The sequence below is a fragment of the Accipiter gentilis genome, chromosome 9 (assembly GCF_929443795.1).
Source record: "Accipiter gentilis chromosome 9, bAccGen1.1, whole genome shotgun sequence".
NCBI lineage: Eukaryota > Metazoa > Chordata > Aves > Accipitriformes > Accipitridae > Astur > Astur gentilis.
The window spans coordinates 18,785,097-18,801,512 of NC_064888.1; the positions used below are offsets into that span (position 1 = coordinate 18,785,097).

A 16,416-nucleotide genomic window follows, 5' to 3' on the forward strand; every position below is an offset into this window, starting at 1 on the left:
TTACTGTCATGCCTGCTATCTTCATGAACATTAGAATGAGACATATTTGCAGTTTGAAGAAACTGCCTCTGGAGATCGTGTCCTGTGCTCCTTTGACCTTCACAGCAGCCTCTTACAGGACACCACTTACCAGTTCTCTACAGAAGGTAAAATTCTGGGCCTTAGTCTGCTAGTTGCCCTCCTCACTTCCCTCAGGATCTGAAACTGTCTCATGGCTACTACAGTCTGGGCTACTGCTGACTACTACTTGCCTGATCGGTTCTCTTTATGTGCAAGTAGCAGATCCAGCAAAACATTTTCCCCAGCTGGTCCTTCCAAAATATGTGTCAAAATATTGTCCCAAACACCCTGCAGAAGTCTGCAGGATTGCTTGTGTCCTGTTGTGCTGCCCTTCCAGAAGAGTGTTTCAAGTAGTCCTTGAGAACAAGGGCCTTCTACTAGCAGATGTCATCTAGTTGCTTGGGAGGTTCATCCTCTTTCCTTTATGATCAGGCTGTCTATAACAAATGCCCACCACAGTATTTGTGATAGCTGCCCTATCCTCTGATTCTGAGGCATACAGATTTGACAGGCCTACCACCCATCAGGTAGCAGAGCTCCATGCTTTAAAGTCATTCCTTTGTGTGGGGCACAACCTCCCCTCCTTGGCTTCCCCACCTGTGCTTCCTGAAGAGACTGTTATCCATCTATTACAGCAGCCCAGTCTTCTGAGCTACCCCATTGCATCTCTGCAGCCCTAACAAGGTCACAGCTCTATGACAGAGCACAGACCTCTAATTTCTCCTTTTTGTCTTTAGGACTTGAGAAATTGTAACAATGGGATCTCAAATGCAGTGCGACAGGGCCCCCCTCCCCTACCCACCCCAATCAAATTGTCTCTTGCAAACCCCACTCTCCAAGAAGCCCAAGACCTGGACATCTACTTACTCCCCTAGGAGTTCTGTCCAAGTCAGTTTCTGATGTGCCAAGTGTGGTCATTCCAACTGGTGGCTGTAACACATCACCATCATGGTTGTGTCACCTCCAAACAGTATCCTGGGCCCTCAGGACACTCCATTCTGGGCCAACTGCTCCCTTAAACTGCCAGGTTTGCATGTCTTGGTCATTGGTGCTATCCACACGTTTGTTAAGTAAGAAGTTGGACACAAGTCTACTCCACCTCACTTCAAGACTTCTGTTTGACAAGCAACTTCACAGGCTGTCTTTTGGTTTGCAAACACAGTTCAATCACCTTCTGAACTAAGGATCTATCAACATGCTCCCTCTTTCTATGCTGTGGTCCAAAATGCTCATGCTGAATTAGGAACCAAATTAGCTGTACACAAACTTATTTCTTCTTAACCACTACCACACAGCTCTAAAGTACAGTACACCTTGTTCCATCTCCTACCATTTAGTCTGAATATTGCTCAGTACAAGAAACTAATACAAATACTCTATCATATTTTACAGTGCACTGAGTTTACAGAAAAGGTCACTGCATTTGTATGTTTTTCTACTGTTATGAAAAAGTGAAAAAAATACTTTAAACAAGTATAGGTCTCCATGAAGTGTTAAGATAAACAATTATAAGAAACTTCACCAAGAGGTAAATATATTCTCCTATTATTTAGGATTCATCTTGGAGAACCTGATAGAACATCTATGATCTTGTATCCAGACAAAGGTTGGGGAAGTTTCAATACATTTGTGGTTTTTATATTAACACTGTAGATGCGTTTCTGCCCATTTTAAACCTATTTTCCTATCAGGAAGTATTAGATGTAGCAGAAAATGCCCTCTAAACTAGATGCACTTGCAGCTGTTTAAATAACAGATGACAAACTCACAGATATTTCAACTAATTGCTTGGTCCAGAGCAATTACATAATAAACAGGAACATTTGGACCTCAAATGCACAGTGCACCTCTGCACCAGCTGTACAGATTAACTGCATTGTAAATTAGAGCAACAATACATGCAGTTAAGCATTTGGATCATATTGGTTATTCACCTCATTATGTTAAGCACTTAAGCAGTCAGCAATGAAGTCCACTGATCTAGTCTACCTGCCAGTGAAGTCAGATCAAAAATATCACCACTGACCAGAGCTGCTGGAGAGTAGGAAAGGGATAGGAACAGTGTACTGATGTCATAAAAATGGGAGTCAAATAGGAGCAGATTGCTTGGATCATAAGAACAAGTTTTAATCTACTGATCCTTCCTCAGCTTTAGACTGAACGTAGCCTTCACAGCTGAAGTTCTTTCAGAAAAATACACACTACATCAGCAAAATGAGAATTAATGCTATGCTAGCATTCTGGACTTCAGTCTGATTTATATGGATAATAGCTTTTCCTCATGCATTGTGTAACTTAAATCTGTCAAGCTCAGGTTCATAGTTACACATGCACATTGCAGTCATACATATAAACGTTTACACACGCTTCCACACATAGCAGAGGTATCCCAACACCACTGAAGTAACTCTCATACAGGAGACAGAATCAAGTTACTTATGAAAGCTTTCCAGATACACACTTCAAAGATGCCAATGCACTGCTGAAAAACCTGAGCAGACAAGAGACACAAAGTCAAGCTACTGCCAGAAGTTGGTAACAGCTTGAGATCTACTTCTCAGAGTCCCCTAGCCATAAAATGGAGCCTGTCTGAAAGCTGTAAGCAATAGTTTGTGCTCAAAAGATTGCCCTTATGTAATCAGCACTGTTCAACTCCTATTTATATTTTGTTAATATTTGTGTCAGAAGAAAATGTATTCATGAGAAGCTATCCAGAATGAAAGAAGCAACCAGTGAACTATTTGCCCTTGCATGTTTTAAGTTCTTCTCAGTCTCTTTAAAGGCCAGCCCCCCAAATTAATTACCAGACTCGGACAGATGGAAACAAGCACTTCTCCATTAAACTTTGTTTTGTTTGAAACATAACCAAGTAAAATAAGTCCCTTAATATGGAAACGAAGAACTCGTAAGTTTTCATGCAACATTCTGTATCAAACCAGAGATCTGAAAGAACAGCAAGTGCTAGTAACTGTTTTTATAATACTCCAGTATCTAAAGTGAAGATTTCCCTCAAACCAGCATTTCAAGTTATCCTAAGATACTTCCTTTTGTCTTATAAAACATCATATACTTCGTTTTGAAATTATGTGAACAAGTTGTGAAGACACAGGTTCAAAAGGGTAGTTGGAAAAAATCAAAACAGCTGATAAGTCAGACAGGACAGCTCAATGCAGTTAGGTCAGCTCAGCATTCCAAGTTCAGAGGTATGACCATGAGTGGAAGGCAAAAATAGGCAAGGTGAAAGTGTGAGCTTATTAAGACTTAAGATTCCTAAAACTAATTCATGTTACCGTTTCGCCATAACTATTCTGTGTGCCTCTGAACTGTTCTTATCTATGTCAATGGGAGGAAAGTCAAAGATAGAGGACCTAAAATAGGTGTTAGCACCCTCTTTGAAAGCACTTTTGAGGCAGCTTCAAAGTACCCCAATGCCAAGATCCACACAAACACTATAAAATAAAGAAAGACTAGCTGTAACTTGAGATGCTTAAATCAGTGAACAACCTGCTACATTCTCTTTTCTTCTTTGTCTGGTTAAAGAAAAGCTTTCTTCACGATGAACAGAGTAAGCCAAAGATTCTCTCATTATTGTTACAAGAAATAATGCCAGCTCTCATTCCTCTCCACATCCTCAAGTAAACTCAACATAGGGGGCCCAAAACCTTTAGTTCCTTACAGAAAGCTTCAGAGAAGAGGTTAGAGCTAAATAAATGCCCTTCATGAAGGGAAGGAAGGGTAAAGATGACTGCATTACAGTCAGACCAACAAAAGGCACCCTTGGAGTGAATTAATTGGCTAACACTTGTTTTACGTGTGCCAGCTGCCAGCAAACCCCTTGAGTGGGGGTTCTGTGTACGAAGTGGACTACTTGTAAGCGGAGTGAAAGCATAAGTAAGAGAAAGGGAGCTGAAGTACCCTTAAAACCAAGACCTGCATGCACAGAGGGCATCAGTCCTGACTACAAATGGGATGAATAAATTTGTCAGTAGGTTAAGTAGTGTAGAAGATCATTAACAAGGCTGGATTGTTCTTGATTTTATAAGCAATGTTTTAAGTTATTATTTAAATATACATTTAATAATTATTAAATAAATGACACTGAACAGTAAATTGTTTATACAACTAACTGTGGAATGAATTTCCTTTAAGACCTGCCATTACCTTCTGGTGTTTAATGTTGACAGCACATGAATACCGTTGTTAAAAATGTATCAAATGTACTCATTAGAAAATACCACCTGTTTGCTTCTTATAGGCTCTGCATACTCCTACTAGACTCAACTGACAAGATAGGAAGATGGAGCTAGGAGGCCATGCCTAATATAACGAGTAAACTGAATATGCCCAGAACTTCTACATGGCACTGAGGCCAACCAGCACAGACAGATGGCATCCATACCATTAAGCTCCGACTCTCAGCTAGAGTGTTAACCTGACTGTTAACATAATTCAGATTCATGGCTCAGGAAAATTGTTACCACACTTGGAAAGTGACAGATGCCCTGGACCAAAAGTGTATTTAGAAGGTTTTTTAGTAGATAACCAAGTTCCAGAGCCCAAGAGCTTTTCCTGTCATTGTTTTATTCATACCCACAAAAGACAGCCCAGTAGAACTAAAGAAAGTGAACAAAAGCAAAATAGGGAGTCAGTACTGAGACGTCAAAAGGCACATCTAGGAAATCACTGCAAATACTGTGTTTGCTCAGGTAAGTGGTCATGATACACACTCCAAAAGACACAACAGAAGATGCAAACTGCATTTGATTATGTGAGCAGCAAAACATCATTGCTGTTCATTTGCTCTACTAAAGCATGCTGCAGAACAAGGAATTAACAAAGTAAGATTTAGAAGAAAGAACCAACAGTTGAAGGAGGCTATTAGGGAATCTCGTGGTGATACCTGGTTAGCCAGCAGATACAGAAACCGCGTAACAAAAAAAGCGCACATTCTTTACCAAGCACTGAACACAAAAATCCATCTATTACAGCACATTTCAAAAAGCTAGGCCCAAGACATGGCAATCTACTGTTACTCAAAACAGCAGTAAACAAGCAAAAAAAAGTTTCTTCACAATAAGGTAGAACTGCCTGATAAAAGCGATGGCACTGGAAAAGATAGCTATCTATTAAGAGACCCACAAGGTTGTCACATTGAAGTGAGATCTCACTGTGCCTCAACAACAGGGTGACAGGCTACAAAATACCCACTTTATCCACTGACTTGCTGCAACAGAACTACACACTGAAGTCAAAAGTAGAAATTCCTGATCATTAAAGATGCACTATGTAATTTAAATCTGTTTTCAGCCAACAGTCTTCGGCAGATGGCTTCTACTGTTCACTAACGCCCTATAAAGAAAGCTTTGTCCAACGAACATTTGTTATCATTGTTACCATGTTTGGCCTTGCCTTTTAGCTGTTTTCAGTGCTATCTGAAATAAGGATGCTCTTCAGTTAAAACAGTCTTAGCTTCTGTATCTGAAGTGACATGCCTGCTTTCTTTTGCGGTTCTGATAAATACACAGTCTTGAAGCTATATAAAAGCGATGCCAAGAAATCCCAAAAGGCTGATTTTCTTGGAATAATCTTAAGTCAACAAAGCTTGATTCAAAATCCATCTTTATTCCCTCCTCATCTAAATCTCAGCTTGACAGAATGTTCCTTATCAGTTATTTAGGAGAGGCCAAACTCATGCCTTGAGGTCAGCAACATAATCAATCATCAGGAAAAGAACATAAAATAAGCAGCAGCATTCAGTCTCCCTCACAAATTCACAGCTCCCACAGACAGACACTTTCAACTCCCTCTTAAAGAAAAAAGGCAGGTAATTCAACCTTTCATTTGGACACAATACATCTGTAAACACACCAACAAAAAGAACCAGAAGATTGACACAGTGTTCTGTACTAGGGTACACAAGTCAGTCAGTCAGTTAAACAAACAAAAACCCCACAAAACCCCAAACCAAACCCAAACAGAGTAATTCAATATGGGCCACTACAGGTAATAAAAAACACAGGCCTGTTTTATACAGATCCTTAGATTTGTGGTATGGGATTCATAAGTGTAGTTTGAGAATACATTTTTCCAATAAAGCTGATTAAAAAAAAAAAAGCTGTTTCTGTCCTCAGCCTCTCATTCTCACCCTCCATTGCCACACCCTCAGCAGTAACAAAACAGTTCTTTCAGGATTGTAATGTAAAAAAGAGAATGCTGAAATGCTCTTGGTTAAAATTAATTTTATCTTAAAAAAAATATATGGTCCCACTTCATGCCCATCTCAACTCTGTTTACAGAGCATAACAAAGTATAACTGTAAACAAGATTTTTTCAAAGTGTGTTTATCCCTAGATTGTGTTTCTGCTATATTTCAGTTATTTGTTACAGCAAACTATAAAACATCTTAACACCAGACTTTAGAAAAGAACAGTCTAAGGGGTGTTTACAGAAAGAGTTCATCATTCCACAGACACCCTCATTTTTCAAATGTTATCTCTACTTCATACGTGTATTTGATTAAAGTACTTATACATTTAAAAAAATTCCTTCTGATTTTCTTAAAATAGTTTTTCCAAGAGAATACTTTCTGGCCAATGCATTACGTCTCATGACCAGATTAAGGGATTTAGACTATCAATTCTATATAAACACATACCAAAGAAGTAGATCCAGCCACTTACAGCCCACTGCAGCTTGAGGCTAGCTCTAAACAGCAAGCAGGTATCAGCAGTGGTTCCCAGCAGTTCCATAAGCTACCAGAATTTACATGCCATACATGTGAACACACTTCCTCTGATCTCTCCTAATAGATTTGCTCCATTACAGCATTCACCTTTACCATTTTTTTCTTTCCAGTCTCCTTTGTTTTCCAGAAGTTAATTTATCAATTAGTATGAAGAATGCAAGTTTTCTCAGGTTAAGGTCTGTGTCTTATTTCCAGCTGAATACAGAGTTTTAAATCTGTTATGCACCCCCAACCTGTTACTACAAGGCAAGTCTACACAGCTACTTAACACAAGCTAAGGCTAACACAGCAAAGAAGTTGTGAATTCATCATAATGAAGAAGAAAACTATATGTCTTTTCATTACTTCTGACCTCTTTTGCCCTTTTACTGCTTCTGTTAGTAGTCTGTCATTGTTTCTGTGTTCAAGTATTCTTAAAAGAACACCATTTCCATACTGTAATGGTTTTGCTTGTTTGCCTTATTCCTGCTTCCTACCAAAAAACAAAGGCCTGCAGTAAAGAAAATGTCACTTTTTCCAAGGCTCTTCCTTCACTGATATAATACTTTCTCAGAGCCACTGTAAAAACCTGAGGCAGCACTTTTACTCTATTCCACCACTCAATTCCAACACATATTTTGTATTTAAAAAAAGTTAAAAGTTAACTCATCTTCAAAACAGGGATGACATTTTTTCAAATGCTAGCATCATCTATCAGCCCTAAATGACAGGCCACATGTTAGTTCATTACTAGTTTCAAGTTTTGTTCAACTTGATTTTTTTTTTTTTTTTTGATGACTGCACAAACATGGTGCTTCACAAAAACTCATTGCTTTTCAGGTTTCCACAGAGGAGTAACCTAATTTGCTGTTAAAGCAGAAAGCCTAGGAACACCATAGCAGGAACCAGAGATACCAGAATTATGAAATCAATCTTTTGGTACAGCAACATTTCCAAACCTTCTTAATATACCAAAGCACCACAAAGCCAGTGTGGAAGATGGAACTAGAAGAAGAGCTCACTGTCCAAACTGCAACTAGCCATGGAAAGCTCAATCCTGACTCCTTCCCAAGATAGAGTAATGGACATGAGGTAGAAAACTGGGCCCAAAATTGTCTAAAATAAACTCTTATTTTCAATCAAATATAACCTTTTGTCTGTATCAGAAGACAGAGCTTTTGAAGTATTGGAGCCATGAAGAAGTTTGAAATAACTAATTGATCCTAGAAGAGAAAATGCTGTTTGAATTGAGCATATTCAGAAATAAAGCAGTTTTATTTCTTAACAGTATTCATGTTTTTCTTCAAGCTTAGCAGAAACCAAATGTCTTCCCTTTCACAGAAAAACTGATTTTACACGCTAGACCAGCTCTTTACCAAACTTGTAGGGAGAATAAAATCGCACTAAAGATCAGAAGAAAATCTCATATTCTTCACAACCTCCTTATATTATGCCTGAAGACTAGCTTAGGTTTCATGCAATGCAGTTTTTTGAGCTTGTTTCAAAACTGCTGGCAATAGGATATAAACCCACCCTCCCCATTCTCATCAATACAGGTGTACGTTATGTGTCAATGCTTGTGGGACAGCTTTTGTGTTTAAAGTAATTCTCTGGACTCAATCCACAATGCTTACCACTTCTGCATGACTGAGCCCTAAGAAATGACAAACTTCCACATTTCCATAGAGAGATGCAGATCTTCTGAAACAAGTGTAAACTGGAAAGAATTCAAAAATGCACTTTACAAAAGTATCCATCTTTTTTTGCCTATTCACTGCCCCATCACCGTCCCTTACTTCTCAATGAAAGTGCATACAGGATCATTACGTGATCCAGGGGTTTAACAAACATCTTCGAGGACATCTGTCTTTACTCCCGACCCATTTTTAGCCCAGAATATTTCACTGATTCAGCTTTTGCACAGAAAAGCCCCTAAATGGTTGCATATGGACAAGGGATTGTAGGAATCTGCAGTGGAGGAGAAGACAGGACTAGAACTGAGATCAAAGAAACAGGCTGTAGTTCCAGATCTTCAGTTAAGTTCTTCAAAGCAGTAAACAGCAAACGAACACTCCACCCCACCAAATCTTGTTCACAGGCCTTTGCTGAGCCATTTCCTATTGAGAAATGAATGCTGCCACTAACCTAACTGACTTTGACCAAAAAAGTAGATATCTCTCTCAGCTACCAATTCATAAATACCAGTAATGGTACTGACCTGCTTTATCAACTGCTCTGAAGCTTACTCATTAAAAGCATTTCGGAGGAAAAATGTAACTTTTAATTAACAATTTATTTTCCCTTTACTTGTAGAGCCAATTTTTTGTTCCTCTCATCCCTTGGAAACTTGCCTTCCCTGGTGTTATACATTAGCTGTTGCACAAGTGCTGCTACTGCTGGTACTCTGCTGCTTCTGCAAATCAAGACTTGAAGATTTACTCACCTGTTTGAATGGAACAAGAAAAAAAACAACACCTTTACCAAGAAACAGATACGAGATTCCTACACCAGAATACAACTCCTCAAGTAATATAAACTCTGTTTGTTTGTTCCACTGCTAGACTTGAATTGTCTGCCCCTGTCATGGTCTCCTCACAAAACACTGAGCTACATGTCCCAGAAGGGAATCAAGGATTAGTTCAAGTAAATGGAAAAAAAAAAAGCATTAAAAGTTGCCCGCAATAAATGATACAAAAGGTCAGAAAGTCAGCACTGACTTTCCCAAACATACAGACAAGTGAAACAAAAAAAACCCATACCCCCCAAACAAAACAAAGAACACATGTAGCCCAAATAGAATCCCAGCATCATTAAAACAGGCTTCCTCTCTTGAGCAAGAATAATCATTTCACAATGAACAGATAAAGCAAATGAAAAGAAGAAATTCTGAAGGGGAGGAAGAAACTGCTACGATCAATTGGACCAGAAACACCCTCAAGATAAATAACAAAAAGCTACCAAGGACTTTGCTCCTCAGTATTGAACCCAGTTGCTACTGTGATGCAAATGAACTGTCAACATACTAGCCAGCACAGTTGGAACGGTTTATCCTAATACTGTCACATGTATTTTTTTCCCTCCAACTGCTTCTAGGCCTCTAGCATGGAATTTGCAATCCAGTAAGCAGAAATATGGGACTGCGACAAGATGAGCTTTGTGAGGAAGTGCGAATCAAAAGATTTCTTTAAACTTACAGAAAACAAATATGAAATACTGTGGTATTCCATTCTAATAATATTGAACTCTGCGTTAGATACGTCAAATAAAGAAACACTAATATTTTTTGGCACTGCAGCCTAATGAATAGAAATAGAAAGCATATGAAGATTCTAGGCTTTATGAGAGCTCAAATCAAGAAAGTAAAGAAAAAATTCTTGTATAGAGAAGCTGCTAAAGTTTATAAATGAAATGGGACTGGCACAGAGAGGAACAGCTACAACACTGCAGCTTCAGTTGTGCAGTTGTGCAGGCACAACAGTACTGCAGGCTGAACTGACAGAGGACATATAAAGACTCACCCAAATGCAAGTATATATAATCCTCATGACAGGAATGATAGCTGTGTACTACCACAAATGGACATAAAGTGAAACAAACCCAGAATGGGATCTGATACAATAAAAGCCTGCTCTCTGGTTTGTTTCTGGATCCACTGAAGCTAGAGTCTACTTGCCCAGAATTTAATTTACAGCAAATACGAAAGATTGATGCAAAAGTCCATTATTTTCCCTCAGGTACAACCCTGCAATCACAATCCAGTCAACCTCACAGAATACAAGAAGAGCAAGGAAATGAAAGCAAAACAAAAAGCCCAAACCCAAGTAGTTTGGCAAGAATTATCAGTTCTGTAAAAGGCAGGAAGGTATAAATTTGACAAGCAAATTTAGACCATTATTCATTTTCAGGAACTGCTTTTGTACATTTAGATACACTCCAAGTAAAAATTAGGTTCCCAATGTGAAAAAAATCAACAGACTGTTATAAAATAATATTTAATAAAGCATACTCAGTGTAAAGAAAATGAAGACTCCATGTAAACAATTTTGACTTCAGTATGACATGCTTCTAGAAAATAAAACAGGTTAAACTGTTTTTATCTTAAAGGGAATTAAGCAAAATGAAGCAGTATCGAGTCTGCAATTTTACAAGTCAACAGTTTCACTGTTTGATAAATATTTAGAACTAAACTTTTTTTCCATTTCTGACAGCCCAAGAAGTTTCTACCACAGTCAAATCCTGTAAACTCCCTACCAAGAAAAAAAAAAAATTTAAAAAATCTTACCAGGCTTTAAAAACCAGAACAAACACATATATTGTGTTTTCAAAAACATTTCCATTTAAATGACCAATGACACAGAGGAAACTACACATGAAATTTTTGCTGAGGACAATCAGACTAGAGAACTCGGGCATTTTACAGCACGCTTTCTTCTCACAAAGTTAAAGTACTCTTCCTAAAAATCTTTTTTCCATGTGAGCTTATAATTTCCTGAAGAGATAGACAGATAGACCTTACACAAAGCTTTATGTTGGTGTCTACAGTGTAAGAAACAACAGTATTATTAGCTTCTATTTGAAATTTAGATAAGTTTAAATGTAGTTAGCAAAAAGTTGGGGGGGGGGATAGTTAATGGTCAGAAAACAAATACCTATTTTTCTTTTAGCAAAATAATTTATTTTCCCTTGCAAGTCATAGGATGACCACATCGACTCATCTGTAAAGATTAAATTAGTTCAAGACAAAAGAATGCATTGCATCACAATCTGAAAAAACAAATGCATTTCACTCACCAAAAAAGAAGCAAATTCCGTACCACAAGCTACATTTTCACCAGACTGCTGACAAAGCAAAAGTTGTGTAGTGACTTAAGGCTGCATTGTTTCCAGCCTTTGTAACTGTGAAGCATCTACATATATACAAAGTAATGTGAGCAGTCAACTGCTTGCACACAGTTCTTGAGACCTTCCTTTTTGTGGTTTGTAACTATCATTTTCTGAAAATTACTTGCTCAGTTACATTTTGATTATTTTAGCCTAAAAACTGTTCTGGTTACTGTTCTAAAAAAGACAAGTACCAGTGGCTGCTTCACAGAACTCAAAATAAACCAATTTAGATGCATTACCCACATAACAAATGAAGACTTAACATCCAGAGTATAAAATTTATCTTCCAATAACTTTGAGAACATGACAATCTAGATAATGTTACTGGCAAAAAAACGTTTTAAACTATGATGAACTTGCTCTGTTCAAGTTTAGAATTATAACTGGGGTTTTGTTATATCCCATCTTCTCAAGCCAGTTAGAGCAACTTACTCTCAGGAGACCACAAGTGAACAGATATGAAATACAAAGAAGATGGTAGTCAGTCAACTACAATATAGGAGAGAGAAACACAAATAAAATTCCAAGAAAAAAAGTAAATAAATCACTACAGAGCCAGACTTTCAGTCACCTCTTAGTTCTTCATTCTGTTGGAAACTGAGACAGTCTGATTCCCAGTTAAGGGAACCTCTGTCCAGAAAACAAAGGGAAAAATGCTGTGGAAAAGTACTGAAGGACTGACTGGGTGCTCACAAAGTGGGCAGTTTGTTAGCTACAGCAGAAGCTGAAGCTGGTCTCTGGACTACACCCAGTATGTATATAGCTGTAGTCTACACCTGTGATACAAACATGTCTGCAAAAGGAAAGGTGTAAAAATAGCACCAGATAAGCTTCAAGCTAAGGATACCATTAGGTCATGTTGCAAGTTGTCACAGAGATCCTAATGATTCAAACAACCCTATGTGCTTCCAGATTCTTCCAGAAGGATAACAGGGACAGAACACCCTACTGATTTTTCCAGATTAAGTAGCACATGGCACAGTAACAGAGCACAGATCCAGAAAGACACAGCATATCCATATCCAGACCTTCTGTGGAATCCACAGGTTTCGTAGCTGTGCCATCAGTTTTGTAGACATAACTACCGCAAACTCAACTAGATTAATGTTTGTTGAGAGTGCTTTTTTTGGAAGACACCACAGAGTAAAAAAAACAAAGAAAAAGCCTAGAGGTACTTACCAGCTGTGCCCATTAAGAGTTCCCCATCTTCTTTTGCATGAAGGGATCCTAATCCTAAACCAGGGCCAATTTCTACCTAAGTGAACTTAAAGTTCACTCCACAGTTCCAGAAATATGTGGTACTTCTCACTGCCTTTCCTAAAGGGTTGCAGAAGGCACACAATGGAACATCTGTTCTGTTCTGGCTCCAGCAACAAATACATTTCAGTGGTAGATTAAGTGGTCCAGAACCATCCTTACCTAACTGACGGGTATATAGTGAAGACTGTTTATAAAGCCATACAATGATGAGAAATACTAAGTATCTTTATCAACTCATAGTGTTCCACCCAGCATGACTACACTAACGACAAAGAACTTGAAAACTCTACAGTTACAAATTACTGTCTTTGTCCTGCTGTTATACTGCAATGTATTATTATTTGCATTTTCATGTTCTTGCATACACCTTCAGGGCAGGAATCCTAGTATCTTAACTATTGCTATTGTCATGTAATTCTACAATGCTTTAAAAAATATAAGTAATAGTGAAAACTAACCATATACAATATACACAAATTCCTTATCATCCTCCCTCTAGATTACAGTAGAAAGTTGGATTCAGTAGTATTAGGGACACTCAGCTGAGAAGTTTCTTTAGACAATTTTGTTCGGAGTTTCATTGCAGCTTAAAAATTTGGGGAATAACAAATCTATATTTAAACAAGTGTGCCTGAAGCTTTCTAAAAGGTCAGACAACCCAGCAAAATAAGGCAGCAAGTACATATACAGCCATGAGCACCTATGCTTTTTTTGGTAACAATTTCCACTAAAGAAGTGATGAACTTCATACCAAAAACCAAAATACCTTCCTTCTATGCACTAATTCTTCAGCTAAAACAGGTTTTTAGCTAAAAGAAGATAAGTTAGAAATATTAGAATTAAGAGAATGCTTTGGACTAACACCTTCTTAGCTATAATCACAAATAATTGCCTCTTCTCATACTAATGAGCAAGGCAAAATGGAAAGTAATTTAGACAATTCATTCAGGGTAATAGCTTTGTGAGCTAATATTACTGCTGAGAGATCCATTCTCTATTTCCTTGAGTACAATAACAGAGCAGCAGTAAGTTTTCACTTCAGAGAGCTTTTATATCCTATGTAAATATAAACAGAAATCCCATTATCTATTGATAAAAACAACAAAGCAAGTTAAATAAAGTTTCATATGTTACAATTTCTTATAACAGCCATCAGCTCTCTGGATCACAAGTGTAAATAAAACACTTCACTTACTGAAATCAATGAGAAACCTTCCAAATCCTTGCCTTTGGTATTGGGGCATGATCATTATGCAGGAGACATTGTACTTCTGCTGGCAAAGCTTTTCCTGTGGGAAAGAGAAACAGATCGAGTACATCAAAAGCACTGCTGAAGTGGGCAATTGCCTGCACCTGCCACTGTCCTTGTAAGATATCCCAATAAGGTGAACAGATGCATGGGGTCAGTGGCAAAGTCAAATAATTCTACATTAATTATAAGAAAGAAGTATCAAACATACCCTTCAAATTATTTTATTAGTTAACTACTCAGCATCTTAAAAATTAAATACATTGTCTAAACAGTGTAATGAAGTTTAAGTGCTGTAAAAGAGGAAGATGGGAAAAAGAGCAAAATACTTTCATGCTTCAATAACCATTCTGTCAAGGATATGTAAGTGGAAAATAATATCCATACACATGGTGAAGTTGTACTTTCTGCAATTGCTACACTAAGTGCCTGCTGGTTTCCATCTTTATTTTGTCTTCTCTCTCTAAGTGAATATGGGGTTAGGGTGGAGGGGAAGAACCTCATACCCACAGAACTAAGAAGTTATACTTGAAGCATACTAACTTTTTCAAAGCTGAATGCTTCTCACCTCAATCCAAATCAAGGAAGAATGCTCAGAAGCCAAAGCTCTTTCAGACAGAATGAAGTCACACAACATACAGGCAATGTAGGCAAATACTACACTGATTATTTAAGACGACAGAAGGAAGAACCTAAACTAGGAAGCTGTTCTAACAACGTAAGGTTGTAGGTTCTTTCAGATTTATTAATAAAAAGGAAGAGTGTTGAAGTCTTGTTACCTTTAAAAGGTTACACACCCCACCCCCCCACTGCACCCCCCAAAATCAGCACTAGTTAGTTTTGAGGAAAACAAAATAAATCAGCCAAAAATATCCAGGTCAACATAACTGACAAGAAGTTGTGGCAAGCACATGTAAAGTTTAAGACACCACCTATCACTTCAGGCTCCACACATAAGATGACACCAGACCAGAGGTGACACTGGACAGGATCACACGCCAGTACATTGGTTTCCAAACATTTCTTCAGCCGTGAAAGCAGATACCCAAGCTGTATTTTGCAAGGTTTCTTAGTTTCTATAATATGGTGACGTTTTTCTCTGTACAGGTTCCCAAACTTTCAAGACTGCTGCTAGTATGAAGTTCACATTCTGGCAACGTATTTGTAATCAGGGAAGAAAAGCCAGGGTGTTTCTGCCAGCAAAAGCATACACACATTTTTTAAAAAAAATAAGAAAAAGAGGGGGGAGACGGGGGCAGGAGGGGCGCGGAAATGACGACACAACACATATAATTCAGTAAACAGTTTGAGATGAAGCTTTTTTCCTAAGTTTTGGTAGCTAAAACATTCATGACCATCAGATGTGACAAAGAGACTGCCCAAAAGCAACAGGGGTGAAGGGAGAAAAGAAAATGCATCCTTGCTGAAAGAAAGAACAAACATCGAGAGACTCACCTTAACACCTGCAGTATCTAGAAAATACTTGCCTATATCAGAGTTGACATGTTTGTATGCCACAAGAACTTCTGACTCACAGAAAAGACAGTGCAAATTGTGCCTACATACCTCACTGCTACTTTAATCCCAGCGAGGCCCACACCTCAGAAGGAATCAGTCAGACCCCCAAGAGATCACTGTATAATATGCAGCACATCGACAAGATTTTTAGACTTCTTAAAAATAATACCTTTATACAAATAACTTCTTAAAGAAAGAAAATTATATAGGCAATAGGAGGTGGTCATACTAGGGGCAAGAAGTACTGAATTTCTGAGTAACTGTACCAATTCATCACATTTCTTATGGACAAATCATGGACAATAATGGAAACTTCCCTGTTGCAGGCACATCTAATTATACTTCACCATTATTTTTGGTCCACATAAGTATTATTTTCGCCTATAGCAGCTATCTATTGCTTTAAAATTCAAGCAAAACCACAACCAATAGAGACATCAACTCTAAAGAAGGCATCCACCATAAAGTTAGGCAATGCATTCTTACATTCAGTGCAATGAGTAACTGCATTAGATCAGACTGTACACAAGAGATGAACATAGCTGGCCATTTATATCTAACAGACGGCTTGAACTGCTAGCAGTAAAGCCATGAGAACACATCAACATTTCCAATACCTAGCACTTTTAGAAGTTAGACTTGGCATACTATTGCAAAAATGGTAGGGGGAAGAAAAAGATTTAATTTTCAACTGAAACCACATTCTGGAAACCAAACCAAA

General features: G+C 38.1%; 1 protein-coding gene across 7 annotated transcripts in view; it reads right to left on the bottom strand.

Annotated features, from left to right (window-relative positions):
* Window positions 1-16,416, bottom strand: part of KAT6B (lysine acetyltransferase 6B) — a 126,289-nt gene that overhangs the window by 19,548 nt on the left and 90,325 nt on the right. For all 7 annotated transcript variants that reach the window (XM_049810295.1, XM_049810294.1, XM_049810296.1 and 4 more), the window contains exon 12: window positions 14,124-14,217. In XM_049810295.1, the coding sequence (XP_049666252.1) occupies window positions 14,124-14,217 (94 nt within the window). The remainder of the gene's footprint in view (window positions 1-14,123; window positions 14,218-16,416) is intronic.